Source organism: Trichomycterus rosablanca, chromosome 8, assembly GCF_030014385.1.
Source record: "Trichomycterus rosablanca isolate fTriRos1 chromosome 8, fTriRos1.hap1, whole genome shotgun sequence".
In the NCBI taxonomy this organism is placed as follows: domain Eukaryota; kingdom Metazoa; phylum Chordata; class Actinopteri; order Siluriformes; family Trichomycteridae; genus Trichomycterus; species Trichomycterus rosablanca.
In genome coordinates, this window is record NC_085995.1 from 29,734,684 (window position 1) to 29,753,488 (window position 18,805).

At 40.5% G+C, this 18,805-nt stretch overlaps 1 protein-coding gene across 1 annotated transcript in view; it reads right to left on the reverse strand.

Annotated features, from left to right (window-relative positions):
• Positions 1–18,805, reverse strand: part of ccdc88b (coiled-coil domain containing 88B) — a 36,493-nt gene that overhangs the window by 11,127 nt on the left and 6,561 nt on the right. Inside the window, exons 6-17 of the mRNA XM_062999997.1 lie at positions 18,701–18,784; positions 14,582–14,722; positions 13,597–13,739; positions 12,781–12,862; positions 12,390–12,548; positions 9,575–9,721; positions 9,212–9,389; positions 8,982–9,100; positions 5,923–6,021; positions 5,114–5,761; positions 2,598–2,777; positions 188–528 (exon numbers count right to left, since the gene is read on the reverse strand). Coding sequence (XP_062856067.1) covers positions 188–528; positions 2,598–2,777; positions 5,114–5,761; positions 5,923–6,021; positions 8,982–9,100; positions 9,212–9,389; positions 9,575–9,721; positions 12,390–12,548; positions 12,781–12,862; positions 13,597–13,739; positions 14,582–14,722; positions 18,701–18,784 — 2,321 coding nt within the window. The remainder of the gene's footprint in view (positions 1–187; positions 529–2,597; positions 2,778–5,113; positions 5,762–5,922; positions 6,022–8,981; positions 9,101–9,211; positions 9,390–9,574; positions 9,722–12,389; positions 12,549–12,780; positions 12,863–13,596; positions 13,740–14,581; positions 14,723–18,700; positions 18,785–18,805) is intronic.

Genomic DNA, 18,805 nt, shown 5'->3' on the forward strand with positions numbered 1-18,805 from the left:
GAGAGGCTGGGTGAGAATTTAAAGACGTTGTGAGAACATGGCAAGCTCCTCCACGATCCTCAGAACATGGAGATAAGACAAGGTTTGCAAGACCTATGTTACTGTGCGACACTCTATTGTCTATAATAATAAGAAATACATAATAAAAATAATAAATTTATAGTGTAGGTGCTTCTAACATGTGTACCTGTGCTGGAGCTCCAGGCTGCAGGCTCTCTGGTTGCCGTGCTCCAGTGCTAAGGCGGTGCTTTCTAGCTGTTGCCGGAGTCTAGCCATCTCTCGCTCCTTTGGCCTTTGCTCCCGCCGCAGACTGTCTAGCTCAGACTGACACACTTCCTTTTCCTGCTCCAATCTGGTGACTTCCAGCATTGATTGGTCCCGCTCCCTGCTTACGGACTCTACCTCGACACCAGACTCCCTTAACTCGGCTTCTAACTCCTCTTCACGTCGACGGGCTGACTCCAAGCTTCGTCCTAAACGCTCAAGCTCCGCCTTTAGAGTCTGATTGGTCAGCTCAAGCTGATCGCCCTGTAGAATGATAAAATTCATTAATTCATGGTCTCTTTTAGAGAGCCATGGCCACCACTTTATTCTTTTCAGGGTTGCGAAGGAAACGATTCAATGGGCAAAAGGTAGGAAACACCCTGACAGGTCACCAGTCCAAATAATACAACCCCTGGCAAAAATTATGGAATCACCACTCTTGGAAGATGTTCTGTCAATTGTTTAAGTTTGTAGAAAAAAAATAAATCACAGACATGCCACAAAACTATCATTTTTCAAAATGTCAACCTTCTGGCATTAAGAAACAATAAAAAAAGAAACAAATATAATAGTTGTGGTCAGTCACAATTGGGTTTTTTTAGATCAAGTAGAGGAAAAAAATATGGAATCACTCAAATCTGAGGAAAAAATTATGGAATCACTCTGTAATTTGCAGTTTAAAAACAAAACATCTGCAGCAGATTAGATTTGCTAATTATTCTTCAGTTTAAAAAGAGTGCTCACACCTCGGAGAGCTGTTGCACAAAGCAGATTGTCATGAATCATGGTTCCAACACAAGATATGTCAGTTGAAACAAATGAGAGGATTATAAAACTCCTTCAAGAAGATAAATCATTGTGGAATGTCGCAAAAGATGTTGGTTGTTCCCAGTAAGCTGTGTTTAAAATCTGGACCAAGTACAAACAAAATGGGAAGGTTGTAAAAGGGAAGCATACTGGTAGACCAAGTAAGACATCAAAGCATCAAGATAGAAAACTTAAAGCAATATGTCTTGAAAACAGAAAATGCACAACAAAACAAATGAGAAACAAGTGGCCGGAAAGTGGAGTCAATGTCTGTGACTGAACTGTAAGAAATCACCTAAAAGAAATGGGATTTACATACAGAAAAGCCAAACAAAAGCCACCATTAACACCTAAAAAGAAAAGAACAAGGTTAAAGTAGGCTAAAGAAAAGCAATCGTGGACTGTGGGTGACTGGATAAAAGTGATCTTCAGTGATGAATCGCGAATCTGCATTGGGCAAGGTGATGATGCTGGAACTTTTGTTTGGTGTCTGTCCAATGAAATTTATGAAGATAACTGCCTAAAGAAAACATGTTAATTTCCACAGTTGTTGATGATATGGGCCTGCATGTCGGGTAAAGGCACAGGGGAGATGGTCTTCAATAAATGCCAAAGTCCACATTTTGGACGCTTTTCTTATTCCATCAGTTGAAAGGATGTTTGGTGATGATGACTTCATTTTTCAAGATGATAATGCATCTTGCCATAGGGCAAAGGACGTGAAAACTTTCCTTCAAGAAAGCATATAATGTCAATGGCATGGCCTGCAAATAGTCCGGATCTCAATCCATTTGAAAATCTCTGGTGGAAATTGAAGAAAATGGTCAATGACAAGGTTCCAACCTGCAAAGCTGATCTGGCAACAGCAATAAGAGACAGTTGAAGGCAGATTGATGAAGAATACTGTTTGTCATTAGTTAACTCCATGCCTCAGAGAGTTTAAACCATTATAAAAGCCAGAGGTGGTGCAACAAAGTAATAATGGTGCAGTGTTTTCTAATGATTCCATAATTTTTTCCTCAGATTTGAGTGATTCCATATTTTTTTCCTCTACTTGATCTAAAAAAAACCAATTGTGACTGACCACAACTATTATATTTGTTTCTTTTTTTACTGTTTCTTAATGCCAGAGAGTTGACAGTTTGAGAAATGATAGTTTTGTGGCATGTCTGTGATTTATTTTTTTTCTACAAACTTAAACAATTGAAAGAACATCTTCCAAGAGTGGTGATTCCATAATTTTTGCCAGGGGTTGTACTATATAGCATATTGTAGTACAGTGTTTGCATGTTTGGTGAAGGTAGTTTCAGAATAACAGTTCCAACATGCAAAAAATAAGATCCATAAAGAAATAACCTGCTAATCTGCTTACTGTGAGCTACGCCAAACTGTTTTATTGACTTAATCTGCCCTTTTATAATATTTTAAAAGGTTAGTTATCCAACACATCTAAAATGTTTTTTGCTGTAAGATACATGAAGCTAAGAAACAATGGTTTATTTGCTTTTAATTAAGTACTAACTCACCTTGCGCACTGAGGCTCGGAGAGAGTCAATGGTCGTTTTGAGGGTCTCTCGCTCTCTCTCAAGTGCAGATCTCTCATCCTCTAACTGTGCAATCACAGCTGATTCCATCTTGTGCAGCTCTGCCTGACTGCGCAGACGCATCAGCTCCTCTTCCTGTTGCATGGATTCACACTGCAACATCTGCATACACCACACAAAAACATCGTTTGTAGGCAAAAAAAGACCTTTGTAGTTTGTCCCTTGTCCTTAAAACAGAAACCAACCCATAAGCTGCAGCCTGAAGCAGTAATAATCACAAAACTACAGATAAGAAAAGAGATCAAGCTACAGGGGTATAATCAATAAGATACCCAGTGAGGTGGTGAGAGGGCTGGACAGAAAAGGAAAAGCTATTGCTACTACTGCAACTCCTTGATCCCAACCTTAAGTCTAAACAATAATAAACAAGCTTTTATAAAATAATAAATAATCCAGCCAAGAACTGGGTTACGAGGACAGTATATGAATGACGCTTAATTAGGTACATAGACTGCCCTTGAAGTACGATTTATAAAGACCAATACTGTCAGTCATTTGTGCCTCCATGCTCCCAGCTGGCCCATAATGGCATGCCAGGTGGGCAAGTTATCATAATCCCATCCCCCTGCTGACTTATACAGCAGGTGTTTTGTCCAGGCAGATGAAAAATAAATAAGGCTGGTTTACTGAAGGAGTGGGTGAAATCTCGTAGCAGCAGGAAGATACTGACTATGAGTTGACTATTTCAATGCAGTTACACAGAACTGATATATGGGCAACAGGGCAATAGGATTAGGACCAAGGTTTCCCCAATTTCATGCAAATTAGCTATGATTAAGTGGATTCCACAGACCAATAGCGTGAATGTGATGTAGAATCTCTAGCTTTAGTTTCTTCCCTTATTTAGCCATTAATCAGTATTAGGAGTTAGGAGCCTAGCTCAGGGGCCCAACTGTGGCTGTTTAGCAGAGCTGGGATTCAAACCCACAATCTTTCAATTAACAGCCCAGAACTCTACCTACCAAGTTACCACTGTCCCAGTAGTTTGGAAGATTGAGGAAATAATTAGAGGACAAAATAACTATATGTATTGTAACATAGGGGTTAGACATAGGTCTGAAGTTGAACAACTAGGCAACTAGAAGAGGTCTGAACAACTAGGCTTTATTGAGCTAAGCACACGGAGCAGTGTTCCCCATAGTCATATTACAGACATTCAAACTCAAACCAAGCCCAGAACTCAAGCTTATGTGTTGGTAGTTTGAATTAAAAATGTGTTTGAATGACATTTATTTTCTCTTTTATCCTTGGTGATTTAGTAGTTGTGGCTTTAAATTTCTCATGTAGTTGCATACTTTATATTTTGGTATACATTAATATATACTAATCAGCCAAAACAATGAAAACCACCTGCTTAATACTGTGTAGGATCAGCTTCAAGAATTGACTGTTGACTTGCTAGCTAATATACTTACACCAATCAGCCATAACATTAAAACCACCTCCTTGTTTCTACACTCACTGTCCATTTTATCAGCTCCACTTACCATATAGAAGCACTTTAGTCCATCTGTTTCTCTGCATGCTTTGTTAGCCCACTACAGGACCACTACAGAGTCAGTATTATTTAGGTGGTGGATGATTCTCAGCACTGCAGTGACACTGACATGGTGGTGGTGTGTTAGTGTGTGTTGTGCTGGTATGAGTGGATAAAACACAGCAGCGCTGATGGAGTTTTTAAACACCTCACTGTCACTGCTGGACTGAGAATAGTCCACCAACCAACCAATATCCAGCCAACAGCGCCCCGTGGGCAGCATCCTGTGACCACTGATGAAGGTCTAGAAGATGACCAACTCAAACAGCAGCAATAGATGAGCGATCGTCTCTGACTTTACATCTACAAGGTGGACCAACTAGGTAGGAGTGTCTAATAGAGTGGACAGTGAGTGGACATGGTATTTAAAAACTCCAGCAGCGCTGCTGTGTCTGATCCACTCATACCAGCACAACACACACTAACACACCACCACCATGTCAGTGTCATTAAAGTGCTGAGAATGATCCACCACCTAAATAATACCTGCTTCTGTGGTGGTCCTGTGGGGGTCCTGACCATTAAAGAACAGGGTAAACGCAGACTAAAAAGATATGTAGAGAAATAGATGGATACAGTCAGTAATTGTAGAACTTGAAAGGGCTTCTATATGGTAAGTGGAGCTGATAAAATGGACAGTGAGTGTAGAAACAAGGAGGTGGTTTTAATGTTATGGCTGATCAGTGTATATCACCTCTTGGCAGGTGCCATTGTAATCAGTGTTGTTTGCTTCACTAGTCAGTATTTTGCTGGGTTGATCGTGTATGTTGGTCCATGTTTTTTTTTTTTTATAGGTAAGTTACTGACTGTGGCAGTAGCACATATGCTACAGATGTGGTGGATGGATATCTTGAACTGGCTACAATATGAGCTGCACTGTTTGGCTGATTATATACTATACCTCTATTTGTTTCCTGGCTTCTGTGAGACTCTTAGCTGCTTTCCTCAGTCTCTGACTCTCAACTTCTAGGACAATCAGTTTTTGCTCAGCCTCCAATGCCTTCTTCGCCTGCTCAGCCAGTTTGGAATGCAGTTCCTGGACCAATTTAACTTGTCGATCCGTTTCCTCCTCTGCCTGCTGGAGCTGAACGGAAAGATTTTGTATGTCTTGCCTGAGCTTATCAGCCTCCATCTTTCTTACATCTTCCTCTTGTTGTTCCTTTTGTAAGGCTGTCTGGACATCCGTTTTGTTTTCACTTCTTGCTGCACTGCTTTCAGATTTTTCCCTGCTTGTCTGTATCCATTTCTCCCCCTCGGCTTCTCCTCTTAGTTTAGTCTCCAAATCATTATTGGCCTCCTCTTTCCTCTCCCTGAGAAGGACCTCCTCTCCTTCTCCATCCTCTCTTAGCACTTTTATCATGTCATCTTTTCTCTTCTCATGTCTGTCTGTCTCATCTCTTGCCATGTCTTTTCCTTCACACTCTCCTCTTGGGAGCTCCCTCTGCACCTGTCCGACTGACCTCTCACGCTTCTGCTCTCGCATTCGAGTTTTCTCCAGCTCTTCAAGGTTTTGCTTTAGACTGTTATTTTCATTCTTCAGGTTCTGAAACTGACAGATACAAAAAAATTTTAAAGCAGCTTGTTGGCAAACTGGGATTGTAAGCAGCAGATCAAACAGACTTTTAGTGTGTGCAGTTTGAATGTACAGTGAGTGAGTGAGTGTACACGTGTGTGTGGGGTGGAGAGGGGGGTTAAAATGTAAAATCAAACCTCTCTGAGTGTGTTTTGGTGCTCTTCCTCCAGTTGTGCAAGTCGATCTGTTTGTCTCTGCAAAGCCTCTTTTACGTCTGGTGAGTTAGCCTGCTGAGCCTGATCAACACAAATTTAGCAACTTATCACATTGTTTATTCACTCAGTGGAAAACAGTGTGAGAGAAGTAGGATTTAAAAAGCAGAGCCAGACTGCACAAAGTGCACAGCTACTGATAATGACTTAGATTTTGGTAGTTTATCTGACCCAAAACAAATTGGCAGTTACTATAAAATATAATACAGTGGTACCTTGTAACTCAACATCCCCTAAACTCAAAACCTTTGAAACTCAACACCCTTCGTCAAGAAATTTGTACCCTTAAACTCAATGTTTCCCTAAAAGTCAACGTGTTCAGTTTAAAAAATAAAATAAAAATTTAATTCTATTTCAAATTAACAATGAACAGTCGCTTTGTTCAGCGCTTGGCTTGAGCGGTGCGGTAATACGTCATCAAAGTGTGCATATGAAACGAAACTGTATAACCGTCAAATTCACTCTAAACGCTCCACATGTATCTGTGTTTATCTGGATTTTCCTCACTGTTTCACTTTTAAACGTGTGTTACAGTTCAAGGTTTTGAGAAATTGTAAGAATTATCTGATATATCAGTATTTTTATTTTACCTGGCCTAAAATATATGCAAGTCCACAGGACCATGGAACACATTAAAAGGTTTCCCATACATCCTTATGGGAGAAAAATACCTTGAAACTCAACGCCTTTTAAACACAACGCCAGTCCCAGAACCAACAGACGTTGAGTTTCAAGGTACCACTGTATGATTTTACCAGTATTGTATTTAGTTTTTAATTGTGTATCTTTCAGTTTTCAGTTGGGCTGGGATGTAAACAAAGTGAGAAATCAAAACTGGAACTGTTTGGTCATATGAATCAGCAGTTTGTCTGGTGCATGAAAAGCATGACTCATGACCAGAAGAACATTATCACCACAGTCAAGCATGGGATGAGTCTGTGATAATAGGGGATGTTTTTCAGCTGCAGAAACTGACAATCTTTACAGTGTAACTGGTATCATGGATTTACAGAAATACCAAAGCATTTTGTAGAGGAATGTTTTGGCTTCTGTGGTGAAATTGAACCATAATGATAATTGAACTTTCCAACAAGATAATGATCCCAAGCACACTTTCAGGTCAATTAACCAAAGGTGCAATATTCAGGTTTCAGTCAGTATAGACTGTTTCAGAATTAAATTCTTTATTTATAACACTAACACTTTTGCTAACTCTTTGCCACACTTCTGTAAATCTTGCTTTTGATACACTGGTCTCTCTTGAAATAAGGAACCAATGAAACTGAGACTTCAGGCCCTAATGTGCTCATGCAGAACATGACTTTTCAGACCCTTTTCAGACAGTTACTTTACAAGTGGTTAAATTATATATAATTGCACTGCATATTTTTGGCTGGAGTGTTTAATCCATTCATCCCCATCTGGATGTCTGACAACCGGCAATTACACTTTGCTCTGTAATTAAATACAAACCACATTTCCAAAAAAATTGGGACGTTGGAAGGAATATGTGATTTGTTCATTCTCCTGAATATTTATTTAACTGACAAAAGTTGAAAGAAAAGATTTCCAATGCTTTCACTGATTACCTTTATTGTAAATTGTAAAAAATAAACACGTTTAAAATTTGATGCCTGCAACACACTCCAAAAAAGTTGGGACAGAGGCATGTTTACTCCTGTGTTTCCCAGCTTTCCTATCAATGAGACTTTTAAATGGTTTGGGAATTAATAGTTTTGCAAGTGGATTTTTTGTCCAATCATGATTTATACAAGACTTTAAAAGCTCAACCAATCAAGCTTTGTGGTCGCCATCGTCTGATTCCCTCTTCATTCTGCACAATAGGTGTCCGATCTGGACACATGCATTCTGTATCTACGAAGCTGTAGGACTTGGAATTCCAGGGAAAAAAGGTTGCCTTGATTGCAGCATGCATCTCTCTATAAACCTAACATACGCCTGTGCGTTAATGGTACCTTCACACATATGCAAGTCACCCATGCATGGCACTGATGCACCCTCATGACAGATGTTGCCTTTTGTATCGTTTACTGATGACAGTCTGGATGGTCGTTTTCATTTTTGACACACGTTTTTCCTGAAAACAAGCTGAAACTTGGACTTATCTGACCACTGCACACATTTCCACTGTCTTTTGGACCAACTGAAATTAACTCAGGCCCAGAGAACTTGGAGGTGTTTCTGCATAGACTCGAAGTACAGCTTTCTCCTTGTGTTCCTGATGCAGTGGTGAATTGTGTTATATGACAATGGCTTTCTGAAGTACTTCCAAGCCCATGTGGCCGTATTTATCACAGTAGCATAGCGGGTTCTCATGTCTGATGACTGAGAGCTTAAAGGTCATGAACATTCAACAGTGTTTTTTGGTTTTGCCCTACACACACTAAGATCTCTCCAGATTCCCCCGAATCTTTTCACAATATTATGAACAGTAGATAGTGAAAGACTTGAATTATTTGCAAATCTGGCATTGAGAAATGTTCTTTTTAAACTGACTGGCAATTCACGACCCTTTATTGCCTGTGCAGAAGGAGCCTTTGGTGGATCCTCTTTTAAAACCAAATTATGACTCCCTCACCTGTTACATATTCACCTGCTTATTATGGAACGCTGTAACTTGAATGTTCTATAAACTTAAAACCCTTATTTTGCCCCTGTCCCAACTTTCTTGGAGTGTGCTGCAGGCATCATATTCTAATGTTTACAAAATCCATTGAAGTTGAACAGTAAAAACGGAAATCTTATCTTTCTGCTTATGCCAGGTAAATAAAGATTAATAAGAATGAACACACAACACAGATTCTTCTTTTTACTGGATTTTTCAGTGTTCCAACTTTTCCAGAAATGGGGTTTGTATTTGTTATTTAAACATCTTTCAATTAGTGTAACTGGTATAGATGTTTTAAATAGAAAGCCTGTTTGCATGTAATATATACAGCAACCTTTGGGTTTTGCCCCCTAACCTCTTGTTCAGCCAGCAGGTGCTCCAGTCGTCTCCTGAGTTCTGCATTTTCATTCTCAGCTCCCAGGAGCCTCATCGAGGACGCCTCGTCCACCTCTACACTAAGTGGCTTTAGTTCCACTTTAAATAAAAGCAAGAGAATTAACGTGAAAACAGAAACAACAGGTTGGTGTCTGGATATGTAATATTCATGTTGGTACTAGGCTTTAGTAAAATATACTATATATTTACCAGGATCCTCTGGACTCTTGAGCTCCTGAAGCTCTTCATCAGATTCCAGCTCTGATTGCAGGGCATGGGATTGGTGCCTCCGTATCACCTCAGAGAAAGAGTGTCGCTTCACATCCATCTGCAGGTTCATGTTCATCTCCAACAGCTCATCGACCCTCTGCCTTTCCACATCCCGCTCCTACACGCACACACAAGTGAGTATACAATCATCAGCACAAACATGCATGCACACACACAGTTCCTACTCTCTACAGAAGCTACTTATTACAGGCGACATTTACTGATTACTATATTTAACAATTCCATTCAATAAACATCTGATTAAAAGCTATGGAGGACAGCAGAGGTTTGTGAAGCTCATACCGCCTCCATGTCCATGAGTTTCTGGCGGAGTAGGAGATTGTCCCTCTCTAGTTCACGTAGAGCGGAACAGCGGGCACGTGCATCAGCCAGCTGCTCCTCCAGCAGAGCCTTGTTCTCCTGCAACGAGGCACAGTACTGCTGCTGCTCCTGCATAAGAAAGAAACACAGACTTAGAAATATAGCTACTAAAATTTCCAATGCAAATGGAATTTGTTGTCAGAGTGAACTGGACAGGGCACCAATCCATTGGCAGTTTGTTTAGCTGTGATGACCCTGAAAGACAGCTCTTCATGATACACAGTAGATCCAAAATAGAGAAAACTCTACACTTATCAGTGTGTCTTTTAACTTTTAACTCAACCTGACCATAAAGCATTACATAAAAGTAGAGCAGTGGCACCCAGGTGGCGCAGCGGGATATTCTGCTAGCACACCAGCTCTGAGATTCTGAACTCCTTGGGTGGAAACTCGGTGTTGCCACCGGTTGGCTGGGTACCATCTAGCGGGCTCAATTGGCAGTGCCTGCAGCAGACTCTAATTGGCTACCGTATCTTCTAGGGCGGGATGAGCAGTATAATTTGCAGTAGGTTGGAAGACTGGGTTATTTGAGTAAATGTTTTTTTCATCGTTTGCTAACAAGATATTGAAGAAAACTCTTAATCTTTACATGCAAGACGCTGACCGGGATGACAGTTTACCTTTCAACATTTTAATTCCCAAAACACAGTCATGTTTTCTTCCAACAATTCAACAAAACAGTAGGAAAAGTACTAAGGCATAAAAATATATTGTAAAAAAAACACAATCATTGATGGTAGTTGATGAAACGTGCTGTCTGTCTGTGTCCATGTGAGTTCCCTTTGGGTTTGTTCACATAGGTGGAGTGTCTACTCTAAATTGTCATCAGAAATAAGTGAGTGAGTGAGCGAGTAAGTGAATCTTTAAGTATGCAGTGCCCTGTGATTGACTGGTGCACTGTCCAATGTGTATTCCTGCCCTGGACCCAGTGTAAATGCCAAAAGGCATTCAAATGCATCTTGGGTGCTTTTACACAAGCATTTATGTTGATAATCCTAGTCTGAATACAGACCTGATACTCAAGATATACAGTGTATCACAAAAGTGAGTACACCCCTCACATTTCTGCAGATATTTAAGTATATCTTTTCATGGGACAACACTGACAAAATGATACTTTGACACAATGAAAAGTAGTCTGTGTGCAGCTTATATAACAGTGTAAATTTATTCTTTCCTCAAAATAACTCAATATACAGCCATTAATGTCTAAACCACCGGCAACAAAAGTGAGTACACCCCTTAGTGAAAGTTCCTGAAGTGTCAATATTTTGTGTGGCCACCATTATTTCCCAGAACTGCCTTAACCCTCCTGGGCATGGAGTTTACCAGAGCTTCACAGGTTGCCACTGGAATGCTTTTCCACTCCTCCATGACGACATCACGGAGCTGGCGGATATTCGAGACTTTGCGCTCCTCCACCTTCCGCTTGAGGATGCCCCAAAGATGTTCTATTGGGTTTAGGTCTGGAGACATGCTTGGCCAGTCCATCACCTTTACCCTCAGCCTCTTCAATAAAGCAGTGGTTGTCTTAGAGGTGTGTTTGGGGTCATTATCATGCTGGAACACTGCCCTGCGACCCAGTTTCCGGAGGGAGGGGATCATGCTCTGCTTCAGTATTTCACAGTACATATTGTTCATGTGTCCCTCAATGAAATGTAACTCCCCAACACCTGCTGCACTCATGCAGCCCCAGACCATGGCATTCCCACCACCATGCTTGACTGTAGGCATGACACACTTATCTTTGTACTCCTCACCTGATTGCCGCCACACATGCTTGAGACCATCTGAACCAAACAAATGAATCTTGGTCTCATCAGACCATAGGACATGGTTCCAGTAATCCATGTCCTTTGTTGACATGTCTTCAGCAAACTGTTTGCGGGCTTTCTTGTGTAGAGACTTCAGAAGAGGCTTCCTTCTGGGGTGACAGCCATGCAGACCAATTTGATGTAGTGTGCGGCGTATGGTCTGAGCACTGACAGGCTGACCCCCCACCTTTTCAATCTCTGCAGCAATGCTGACAGCACTCCTGCGCCTATCTTTCAAAGACAACAGTTGGATGTGACGCTGAGCACGTGCACTCAGCTTCTTTGGACGACCAACGCGAGTCTGTTCTGAGTGGACCCTGCTCTTTTAAAACGCTGGATGATTTTGGCCACTGTGCTGCAGCTCAGTTTCAGGGTGTTGGCAATCTTCTTGTAGCCTTGGCCATCTTCATGTAGCACAACAATTCGTCTTTTAAGATCCTCAGAGAGTTCTTTGCCATGAGGTGCCATGTTGGAACTTTCAGTGACCAGTATGAGAGAGTGTGAGAGCTGTACTACTAAATTGAACACACCTGCTCCCTATGCACACCTGAGACCTAGTAAGACTAACAAATCACATGACATTTTGGAGGGAAAATGACAAGCAGTGCTCAATTTGGACATTTAGGGGTGTAGTCTCTTAGGGGTGTACTCACTTTTGTTGCCGGTGGTTTAGACATTAATGGCTGTATATTGAGTTATTTTGAGGGAAGAATAAATTTACACTGTTATATAAGCTGCACACAGACTACTTTTCATTGTGTCAAAGTGTCATTTTGTCAGTGTTGTCCCATGAAAAGATATACTTAAATATCTGCAGAAATGTGAGGGGTGTACTCACTTTTGTGATACACTGTATATGTAGATATAAACCACCAAATATAAACTAAGTGATTTTGCTACTATGATGGTTCAGGTGTGTTTACCTTCAGCTGAGTTCGGTAGAGTTCCATGCTGCGCAGACGATGCGTGCAGCTCTTCAGCTCCGTCTGAAGCTGCTCAGCTTTAGATGCACGCTCGCGCAAACAGTCCAGCTCATCACGCAGATTTCGACTGACTCGAACCTCACCCTGCAGAGCCCGGTTCTGACCCACCACACAGAGCAAGAACACATAAGACCAACATTTACTATTGATAATTACATTATACAACCACTAATGTGAACAACACTAGTACAAGTAGTATTTTATGTACAGTAGAGTTACATGTGGTGCAACCTAAGTAAATAAAAATAATTACAGGCTTTTTTAATCTTAATAGAAAATACAAAAAAGGCTCAATACATAAACAGCAATTTTTTTCTTATTGTGAACATACCTCACACTGCAATTTCTTTAGTTCCTCTTCCATAGTCTGTATTTCTTGTTTGTAATCAAGTAACTGATCTTCTTTATCCTCGCTGAAAATTAAAAAAAAACTCAATACGTGTCAGTCTTTAAGATTCTAACTAATTTATTAAGGACATTTCATATTAATTGTTTTAACTTATCACTTTACTCATTCATTCATTTATCTTTTAAAGGTGTTTTATTCTGATTAGAACAGGGTGGACCTGGCACCACTTAGTAATACTGGGCACAAGTCAACTCAGGTGGCGCTGCAGTCTAATGAGCTAACACATCACTGTAGAGTGTTCTAACTTGCAAGTTTGAACTTCAGCAGTGCCACTGTCTGGATGTTTTAGGGAGTGAGGATCAGGGAAAATGCTGCAATTTGCAGGACTGGTGCATGAGTGGTGGAGAGAATCACTGAGCTCTGTAAGGAAACCCAATACTGGCAGGTGATTAAAAGCGGCTGTCTCTCCTTGATTAAATCAAGAGATCAAATCATCATCAGGAGTTGGAAATTACTAGATTGGGAGATATGGGGGAATCCAGGCGAGGAAAGACTCTGGACATTACCTCACACACTCACCTATTCACTTAAACCAAGGATAACAAATTTGCCTTCTGCATACTATTGAAAGATTGGTAAAAACTAAAGAACCCATAAAGAGAACATGCAAAGTTTGAACCAAGATTTCCAAGACCCTGGTGCGGTACAACACCCACAGTCTTTGTTTTAACACTGTACTTAAACTCAAATGAAGCACAGAAATTCACATAAACAGGACCCGAAAAGCAACACACTTACAGTTCCTGCTTAAGTCTGCGAAGTCTAGCTTTGCTATCTGCCAGCTGTACAGATAGTCCCTCCGGAGCGCTGTCCCAGAGGCCAGCGGGGGGAGCGGTGGGGGACGAAATCGATTCACGCTGCACTGACAGCTCTGCAATCCTCTGAGAATCAAACAGTGGGAGATCTGTCAGTGACAAAGCTCAGGTTCTACATCTGTTCATCCTTTCAGTTTCTCTAATCCAATAATAATCACAGATGATGAATGAATAATTACTGATATGATAATAGTTTGTTCAATAGTAAGTGACCATATCATCTTCACCAATTAAAACACCTTGCATGATTTCAAAATAATGGGCATCAAAAAGATTAATGCTTTTTAATCAAGTAAAAAAAGTACATACTGATATAAATAATAATTATTATTATTATTGTTAAAAGAAATGTTTTCCAGACATAAAAATGATTTTATACTATAGAGTACTTAATACAGTAAATGGCAGACTTGGTGTTAACAAACAATATTAAACATCTTTAATATTAAAAATCAAACAATATTACAGTAATGTGCTTGAGTGGTGCAGCGGTAAATCGTGCTAGGCCACTACAACTGGGTTCCAAGGTTTGAAGACCCAGCAGGGCTATTGGTCATTCAGACAGTTACACACCGACATGATTGGCTATATCCAAAAGGGAATGCCTGAGGCCCCACAGTTGATTAGCGTCCTGTCTGGTGTTTTACTGCATTGCTTCCAGGGAAACCAGACCCACCACAGCCATGACCAGGGTAAAATATATTCTTTCCCAAATATATTAAGACAGTTACTGAAAAATCATACCAGAACTCAGTATTTTTACCTAAAAACACATTTCTTCAAGTGCTAGTGCAAATCTGTGCCAGGCAATCAATATCCAGCACTGAAGCATGTCTTCCTAAACTGCATTACTGCAGCAATGACATTTTGAACCGATGCTTAATCTAAGCCTAAACAGATCCTCTTACCTCCAGATGTGTGTCTCTCTGAGCCAGGAGGCTCTGGATTTGCCGGGCAAGTGCACTAAGCAGTGCCTGAAATTCCAGTCCATTTAGCCCATACATCTCTCCATACTGCAGGGGCAGAACTGTGTTTGGGTCCTGAGTCACCTGGTCATGGTTTAACGGTAAAAAAAGAAATTGTACATATTTTTTAACTTTTTTCAGCTATGGTATGTTTGATGTCTGACATTTTATTTTCTTATAAAAATATGAAAAATGAAATGAAATGAATGAATGAAAAAAAAAAAAATGAAAAAACATAGCATGGTTATTTAAACATGCTTTAAAATGTCAATTGTGCTCAGGTGGTGCAGCAATAAATTCCGTTAGCCCACAACTGCTGGAATCTGTGGTTTGACAAATCTAAAAATCAAACATTAGCAGAAACAAAAATCCCAAAACTGAGACATGACTGAGTTTTATTATACAAGAAAATCTAATTTGGGGGGCATGATGCTCCACTATAAATAATGATGAGTTCCATCATTTATCAATGATCACAGTTAATTTTGTAATAATTAAAATAATTATTACCTTATATTCTTTTATATAATATATATAATAGTATATAATATAATTATAAGGAATATTATATATACAGTGTATCACAAAAGTGAGTACACCCCTCACATTTCTGCAAATATTTCATTATATCTTTCCATGGGACAACACTGTAGACATGAAACTTGGATATAACTTAGAGTAGTCAGTGTACAACTTGTATAGCAGTGTAGATTTACTGTCTTCTGAAAATAACTCAACACACAGCCATTAATGTCTAAATAGCTGGCAACATAAGTGAGTACACCCCACAGTGAACATGTCCAAATTGTGCCCAAATGTGTCGTTGTCCCTCCCTGGTGTCATGTGTCAAGGTCCCAGGTGTAAATGGGGAGCAGGGCTGTTAAATTTGGTGTTTTGGGTACAATTCTCTCATACTGGCCACTGGATATTCAACATGGCACCTCATGGCAAAGAACTCTCTGAGGATGTGAGAAATAGAATTGTTGCTCTCCACAAAGATGGCCTGGGCTATAAGAAGATTGCTAACACCCTGAAACTGAGCTAAAGCATGGTGGCCAAGGTCATACAGCGGTTTTCCAGGACAGGTTCCACTCGGAACAAGCTTTGCCAGGGTCGACTAAAGAAGTTGAGTCCACGTGTTCGGCGTCATATCCAGAGGTTGGCTTTAAAAAATAGACACATGAGTGCTGCCAGCATTGCTGCAGAGGTTGAAGACGTGGGAGGTCAGCCTGTCAGTGCTCAGACCATACGCCGCACACTGCATCAACTCGGTCTGCATGGTCGTCATCCCAGAAGGAAGCTGACGCACAAGAAAGCCCGCAAACAGTTTGCTGAAGACAAGCAGTCCAAGAACATGGATTACTGGAATGCCCTGTGGTCTGACGAGACCAAGATAAACTTGTTTGGCTCAGATGGTGTCCAAGACAACTGTATCTTGCCTACAGTCAAGCATGGTGGTGGTAGCATCATGGTCTTGGGCTGCATGAGTGTTGCTGGCACTGGGGAGCTGCAGTTCATTGAGGGAAACATGAATTCCAACATGTACTGTGACATTCTGAAACAGAGCATGATCCCCTCCCTTCGAAAACTGGATAACGACCCCAAACACAACCTCCAAGATGACAACTGCCTTGCTGAGGAAGCTGAAGGTAAAGGTGATGGACTAAACCCAATTGAGCACCTGTGGCGCATCCTCAAGTGGAAGGTGGAGGAGTTCAAGGTGTCTAACATCCACCAGCTCCGTGATGTCATCATGGAGGAGTGGAAGAGGATTCCAGTAGCAACCTGTGCAGCTCTGGTGAATTCCATGCCCAGGAGGGTTAAGGCAGTGCTGGATAATAATGGTGGTCACACAAAATATTGACACATTTGGGCACAATTTGGACATGTTCACTGTGGGGTGTACTCACTTATGTTGCCAGCCATTTAGACATTAATGGCTGTGTGTTGAGTTATTTTCAGAAGACAGTAAATCTACACTGCTATACAAGTTGTACACTGACTACTCTTAAGTTATATCCAAGTTTTATTTCTATAGTGTTGTCCCATGAAAAGATATAATAAAATATTTGCAGAAATGTGAGGGGTGTACTCACTTTTGTGATACACTGTATATATATGTATATTCTATAAAATATAATATGTATTCTATTCTATTACATTACATACAGGTCCTTCTCAAAAAATTAGCATATTGTGATAAAGTTCATTATTTTCCATAATGTAATGATAAAAATTAAACTTTCATATATTTTAGATTCATTGCACACCAACTGAAATATTTCAGGTCTTTTATTGTTTTAATACTGATGATTTTGGCATACAGCTCATGAAAACCCAAAATTCCTATCTCAAAAAATTTGCATATTTCATCCGACCAATAAAAGAAAAGTGTTTTTAATACAAAAAAAAGTCAACCTTCAAATAATTATGTTCAGTTATGCACTCAATACTTGGTCGGGAATCCTTTTGCAGAAATGACTGCTTCAATGCGGCGTGGCATGGAGGCAATCAGCCTGTGGCACTGCTGAGGTGTTATGGAGGCCCAGGATGCTTCGATAGCGGCCTTAAGCTCATCCAGAGTGTTGGGTCTTGTGTCTCTCAACTTTCTCTTCACAATATCCCACAGATTCTCTATGGGGTTCAGGTCAGGAGAGTTGGCAGGCCAATTGAGCACAGTAATACCATGGTCAGTAAACCATTCACCAGTGGTTTTGGCACTGTGAGCAGGTGCCAGGTCGTGCTGAAAAATGAAATCTTCATCTCCATAAAGCTTTTCAGCAGATGGAAGCATGAAGTGCTCCAAAATCTCCTGATAGCTAGCTGCATTGACCCTGCCCTTGATAAAACACAGTGGACCAACACCAGCAGCTGACATGGCACCCCAGACCATCACTGACTGTGGGTACTTGACACTGGACTTCAGGCATTTTGGCATTTCCTTCTCCCCAGTCTTCCTCCAGACTCTGGCACCTTGATTTCCGAAAACAGTACTTTGGACCACTGAGCAACAGTCCAGTGCTGCTTCTCTGTAGCCCAGGTCAGGCGCTTCTGCCGCTGTTTCTGGTTCAAAAGTGGCTTGACCTGGGGAATGCGGCACCTGTAGCCCATTTCCTGCACACGCCTGTGCACGGTGGCTCTGGATGTTTCTACTCCAGACTCAGTCCACTGCTTCCGCAGGTCCCCCAAGGTCTGGAATCGGCCCTTCTCCACAATCTTCCTCAGGGTCCGGTCACCTCTTCTCGTCGTGCAGCGTTTTCTGCCACACTTTTTCCTTCCCACAGACTTCCCACTGAGGTGCCTTGATACAGCACTCTGGGAACAGCCTATTCGTTCAGAAATTTCTTTCTGTGTCTTACCCTCTTGCTTGAGGGTGTCAATGATGGCCTTCTGGACAGCAGTCAGGTCGGCAGTCTTACCCATGATTGCAGTTTTGAGTAATGAACCAGGCTGGGAGTTTTTAAAAGCCTCAGGAATCTTTTGCAGGTGTTTAGAGTTAATTCGTTGATTCAGATGATTAGGTTATTAGCTCGTTTAGAGAACCTTTTCATGATATGCTAATTTTTTGAGATAGGAATTTTGGGTTTTCATGAGCTGTATGCCAAAATCATCAGTATTAAAACAATAAAAGACCTGAAATATTTCAGTTGGTGTGCAATGAATCTAAAATATATGAAAGTTTAATTTTTATCATTACATTATGGAAAATAATGAACTTTATCACAATATGCTAATTTTTTGAGAAGGACCTGTATTATGTAATATCATATATTATAATCTAATATAATTATTATATTAAAATAATAATTAAATAATTATAAATAATAATAAAAAAAAAACACCAAGCTATTTTATTAACTGCTGTGCACTATCACTATCACCTGTAGGGTATTTCATTAAATTGTGTAGGAATTTCAACCTTGGAACTTCTGTTTACATGTCATTATAAGGTAAAGCAATGCATTATTCTGTTTAATATAAACACTGTACATATTGTACAGACAGTAAGAAAGTCTGTGCCAAAACATTGACTCTTGTGTAACAAAACCTGTAAACACTGACCTCTTGTATGCAGAGGGCGAGAGCTGCCTGAGTCTCGATGTCGAGTGACTGAATTTGCTGAATAAAGGTTTCTTTCGTCTCACACTGGTCCACAGGGATACAAAG